The following is a 6233-nucleotide window of genomic DNA, read 5'->3' on the forward strand; positions in this document are numbered from 1 at the left end:
GGACACGTTGGGAAGACTGTCTCCCGGCTGGCCTGGGAACGCCTCGGGATCCCCCGGGAAGAGCTAGACGAAGTGGCTGGGGAGAGGGAAGTCTGGGCTTCCCTGCTTAGGCTGCTGCCCCCGCGACCCGACCTCGGATAAGCGGAAGAAGATAAATGGATGGATGGATATTAGATATTATTTATTTATTTATATATTAGATATATATATAGAGCACTTTCCGTGCGCACGATGATGTCACGTTATCGATGACAATGCATTTTTAGACAATATGATTTGCCTGAGCGTCTAGGAGACACAGTGAGTAGCAAGCGGTACAAAGTGGATAAGAAAAGACAGAAAAAAATATTTATTTTTAAATTTATTTTATACTTGGGACTTCCCGCGGGCCTGATTTTGGAGGGCTGTAGTTTGGGGACCCCTGCTCTAACCACAAGGCCACTGAGCAGGTCAACGGTGCGTTCAAGGACACAAAACATGCAAAATAGCATGCTTTCTAAAAGTGTGTCAAAACTTGGTCGGACGATTTCAGCGTGTGTGCATACGTACTTTTTAAGCACATTCAACAATATCACGATACTGACCGTGATGTTAAATGTTTTTATTGTTACATCCCTGATGGTTTCCTATCCCATTCCAACTTTGAACCTGTTCATCTTTTCAATGTTTCATGTTTGTAGTAACTGCAGGCCTCATTTTGGACACCCCCGCATTAAGACCTGTTTGATTGATGAGGCAGCGTCTCCAAATGTCTTAAGTATTGTAATTTATTGACAGGTGCTAAAATCAACATTGATACAGATACAAGTAGCGTCCCATTTTACACTTGAATAATCTCAACGTGCCTCATCCTCCCCCAGTTGATGCCAAGATGTATTTTATTTTTATGACTGTACATAAGTGTTGTTTACTTCATTAATTGATGTACTGTACTTATTTTACCACCCAACTTTAAAAAAAAAAAAAAAAAAAAAAAACTACACCAGTGAAATTAAGTTGAACTTTTAATAGTATGAGAAGAAAAATTCACCATTTCAACCAACATTCATACCATTTTATTTTTGTCAACGAAAAAAAAGAGCACAAACATAAAAAAGGAATATTTTATAAGGCAGTTTTGTACATCAGTTTGGTATGTTGCCTTGACTCCTTTGCCCTGCGGTTTGAAATGCATGAAACAAGACTCATTTGTGTCATGTAACTCACATAGCAGTTACTGCATTATGAAAACATGTTTAATGTTGAAATTAACCGTTCGGAGTCCATTTTTCTGAGTGGGATAAAAAACTAAAAGTGAACCGTAGTGAAGCTTTGGTGGAACAATGAATGAACTTCACACATTAGTGAGCAGAGAAATAACACATTGCTGCTATTACACTTTTCTATTGTTGATAAATCTAGGAAGTCCAGTACATAAACTGACGTGAAATCAAATTGTTTTATTTGGCAACGAATGACATCTACCTCATAAGGCAGACTGCTTGTGTGATGCATGTTTCAACTTAAATACACAACACAATAAAGACGTATTGGAGTAAATATCCCCAATTTTAAACTTTTTTTTTTTTAATTGACTGCAAAAACCCCATAGGCCAATATATAAGACAAATACTCTCACCTATTATGCAGGAATGCTGATTTTTACCTTAAGAGGTTTAAAATTTGGAACAATGTAGGGATTTAGTTATGACAAAAATTGAATTCTGTTTAAAATGAAAGCGGAACCGCAGTGGTGAGTCATCGTTAAAGCGCTTCTATAAACAGTACCAGGAGGGGGGGTTGTGTGGCTGCAGAGAGAGGTGGTGAGCTGCCTCCTCCACCTCACCGGGCGTTTAAGTACTGAGTTTAGGAGCACTTAGTGGATGTTGCCTGGATGTGTTTGCACTTAGTGATGGACATGATTTTGACCGGGCGTAGATCAAACACGAGAATGAAACTCTTTAAACCTAATGTGACCCAGATAAGATGTGAAGCGATCTTATCGGGTTCGCGGTCTGCTTTTCGTTTTAGTCCATTTATGCCATCTGTTACGTCGTGTGTGTCTGTCCCAGCGTGTGGAGTGGACTGTGTTTGTTGCTCCTCCTCCTAGACCGTCTTCCTCGCCGTCAGAACTCGTACGATGCTGCCCACTCCCCCAGCTGCCAGCGCCTGCAAACACAAACACATCAGTACAAAGTTTGATATAGCGCGGTTCAATAGAACACAACGTTCTATAGAAGGCCATCATGCCGTGGACCTCAAGCTGGACAATTAATCAAATTTGTATTCTGATTTTGATTGGAATGTCACCATTGTTGCTACTTCTTTTATTTGACAGTGCTGGTATGCCTAATCATTAACACTAAACTCAGCAAAAAATTATGGCATTTCCACCTTCACGTAACCGCGGACGAAGTCACATAATTGGCCAATGAAACGGAATCCGCTGATAAACGCAAACTAATATCAGGCAATTTGCCATAAATGTAAGTGAAATGTTGTCACTGTGAAGAGAAGAATCATTTGTTTGGGAAAGTAATGTGTCCGGTAGCGCTAATTTAATCCCAGACACATTCCATCCCACTTCTGACACTGACCCCTACCATGAATTGATTACGTGGACCCCGACTTAAACAAGTTGAAAAACTTATTCGGGTGTTACCATTTAGTGGTCAATTGTACGGAATATGTACTGAACTGTGCAATCTACTAATAAAAGTTTCAATCAATCAATCAATTCATCCGCGCCCCGTGCTGAACTAAATGTCGAGACCGTCACTTTATACGGCGCTTAAAACTGCAAGGCTGAAGCTAACAAGAACAATCCCTACACCCACAACACATTTCATCTTCTTGTGTTGTTGTGAACGACATCGTCGATGTAAGATCAATATACAAACACTGGTCGCAACTTGAGAGGCACCCTCTTTTTTGTTGTTGTTTTAACAACCTTAAGTGAGTCGCCTCTTTACTCGCCAAGCTGAGAACATCATCAGAGCACACTTGCCAACCTTCAAAATGATAGCGCGGTCCGCCACATCCAGTCCGACTGCGCTAACAAATAAAGCATAATGTACTTAAGATACATTTACAAAATTAAGACGCTTTGACCTAAAATACTGGTCAAAATTGTCTAAAGATGTATTGCACCAATAAACGTGAGAATTTTTGCATGTATTCACATTTTATAAAATGATATTTTACACAAAAAGCACACAATCTATGGTGGTAGAATAAGTGTAAAAGGTAAAAAACTGAATTAAAAACTATTATAACGGAAAAACTGAGTTGTGTATTTTGATATTGCAATTACTTAAATGTATTGTTATTGCTATTTTATTATCATTTTACTTGTTGTGGTTTATTCGTTACTAATTTATTTAAATTTTTTTATACTATATTCAAAGTTGAGTTGTGGTGGTACAATAAAACAATTTCAAATTAATGAATAATCGTGTAAATAGTCATTAGAATATCAATCAAAATAATCGTGATTATTATTTTTGTCATAATTGTCCTGGCCCTACGTAGACGCTGAATGTGGCCCATTTTTTTTCCATCAGTCAATTGCGTTGTTAACCAACTTATCGTGTATTTACAAACGTATACAGTAAATCTAAAAAACAAAACAAACACAAAAATCAAACCAGTGATGTCCAACGTGGCCTATGAGGGTAACTGATCAACGAAGGCTGAAGGTAAGGTCTTTGACAATGACGACCGGCGCACTGATGGTGTAACTACCGCCTGTCTTCATCGACGCCCGAATCTACAGCCTCTTCCTTCTCAGCTATTCCAATGGTGGTAAAGATGGTTTGGTCATGCGGCTCGACGGCCTCACTGGCATAAGCGCGTTGGCTGACAGCTGAAGACCTGGGCAATGACGATCAAAGAGGAGTTCTCCGAACTCTCAAGTTCATAGGTGGTCGGCCTGTGCCGATGGAATCAAGATTGGTTGCCATCTCCTGCGACCTCGCACAGGACCACCATGCGTGGGCCGCCATGGTTCGGGATGTTGTCAGGGCCAGAGAGGAAACCGGCCCAATCCGCCCAGAGGTAATGCCGCCCCAAAACAAGAAGTGATGTGCAAAACTAATGGTGGATAGTGCCCACCCCATTCTGTGGCATGGGAGCACAATCCACCATTTACGTCACGGCACTACCCACCAAGCAGGTTTAGGCAACCGAGCTACGCACATAACTTTTTGGAAAAAGAATAGGGTAAAAAACAAGGATTTCTATATAACAAAATCTAGGGAAAAACGCGATCTGTACTTTATGGACCCCAACGACCGCATTATAGCAAACTTTTATTTTTGCATTATGTAGCTAACACAGATAGTGATTGGGATTATTAGCATTATCACCTCCTTTTAAATCTGTTTTCCCCTTAAATAATACATTACTATTAAGTACAGGGGAAACTAAAAATAAATAAATATTGTGCAAAGGTTGATTTATACCAACACTTAGATTTACAAGGTGCAATATGACAGACTGATAACATGCCACTCTAAATAAATATTTCAAGCCTTCTATTGATATAATTTTGATCATTATGGCTTATAGTTCATGAAAACCATGACTTGAAAAACCCATGATCATGAAAATGATAACAAATCAGGACTTGACATTTTTCACTATTTTAGTTTTTAGAGTTTCAACAATGTGCCGATGTGATACTGATAACAGATATCAGCAAAAAACTGCGTCTAAAAGCACGGATATAAGCAGTCCTGCAGCATGTTTACTTGTGCAAAACTCGACAGACAGTTAACATCTAAATGTCCTCCAATAAGCACACAAGTTTGATCTTTTCTTGTATTTTAGTAAAGTAATGAACACAACAAACATGGAAGGCTAGGAGCTAGCAGCTACACAGCAGCTAAGCAAACAATAGCACACAAGCTAGACATTTGTAATGAGTGTCTTTAATAGAACAATATTGCAGTCTAAAACATATTTTCAATATAAACAGATATCAAATAATTATAGTTGAATATTACTTACACATACAAAGTCTCCAAGACAAAGGTGTAAATATATTAGTAATATTCAGTAACAAGTGTATCCGCATTATTCAACTTCCTGCATCAAAAGCATACATTTGTCATAATGTTAGTGTTGTTCCTGCCATAAAATTTCACACTGCAAAAATGTTAAAGTATGTGCTGATATAGGATTCATATACTCAGGCCCATACTCAAGGCATAAAATCATAAATATGTATACTATAGCTACATACAGCGTAATGACATGACGTCGCTGCAACATAGCAGGGGCGTTATTGTGTGTGTTGCTACAAACAACCCTGCGTTACTTCCTCTTGGTTACAGTTATTTGTGGCAAGCATTACAAATACAGTAGTAAATGAAACCATTCAAAACGTACCTTTTCATGCCACTGCAAAAGTACAGCGCTGCTGTTTTCTGACGGCCTCTCGAAGCCTTTGTAGATGTATTTCATCAGCAGGTCCACGCCATTCTTGTCAAGAGACTGTACGCCTTTCTCGATGTCGCTGCTCTTAAAAGCGCTCAGCACCTTCAGCACCAAGCCCTCTGCACGGTCCTGTGACAAAGCAGGCAAGTGTAAAAAAAATAAATATATATATATATATATATATATATATATATATATATATATATATATATATATACACATGACAAAAAAGCACACCTTGACATTCTGATTCTTTGTGTTGATTGGTGGGTTCTTGAGGACGGCGTGCAGAGCGGCCATGTTGTCTCCTGTACAGGATGGGTGTTAAGGACAACTACAATATTTAATCATATAAAATAAAAACATTAATAATTGTTGATATAGTGCAGTTCTACACTACAACCTTGTCACTGTCGCAAACGAATAGTCTTTTGAACGGTTCTTTTGAATGAGGAAAACCGATTCAGTTACAAGCCGTTCGTTTGGGAGCCGTTTTCATGCACACACACTTTGTGTCGATAATTGCCCACATTGCATGTGTATCGGGACACACACACACACACACACACACACACACACACACACACACACACACACACACACACACACACACACACACACACACACACACACACACACACACACACACACACACACACACACACACACACACACACACACACACACACACACACACACACCTACCGTGTACATTGTTTTTTTAATATGTAAAATACTTTACGTACATGCACCAGTACCAGGTAGGGTAGCACAATTTTGAATTCCCATTTTCATTATGTCCAAATTTGTATTGG

General features: G+C 39.1%; 1 protein-coding gene across 1 annotated transcript in view; it reads right to left on the bottom strand.

Annotated features, from left to right (window-relative positions):
* Positions 1-960: 960 nt before the first annotated feature.
* Positions 961-6233, bottom strand: part of arpc5b (actin related protein 2/3 complex, subunit 5B) — an 8710-nt gene continuing 3437 nt past the window's right edge. Inside the window, exons 2-4 of the mRNA XM_062028325.1 lie at positions 5656-5727; positions 5371-5547; positions 961-2148 (exon numbers count right to left, since the gene is read on the bottom strand). Coding sequence (XP_061884309.1) covers positions 2086-2148; positions 5371-5547; positions 5656-5727 — 312 coding nt within the window. The 3' untranslated portion in view covers positions 961-2085. The remainder of the gene's footprint in view (positions 2149-5370; positions 5548-5655; positions 5728-6233) is intronic.

This window comes from Entelurus aequoreus, linkage group LG19 (assembly GCF_033978785.1).
Source record: "Entelurus aequoreus isolate RoL-2023_Sb linkage group LG19, RoL_Eaeq_v1.1, whole genome shotgun sequence".
Classification (NCBI taxonomy): Eukaryota; Metazoa; Chordata; class Actinopteri; order Syngnathiformes; family Syngnathidae; genus Entelurus; species Entelurus aequoreus.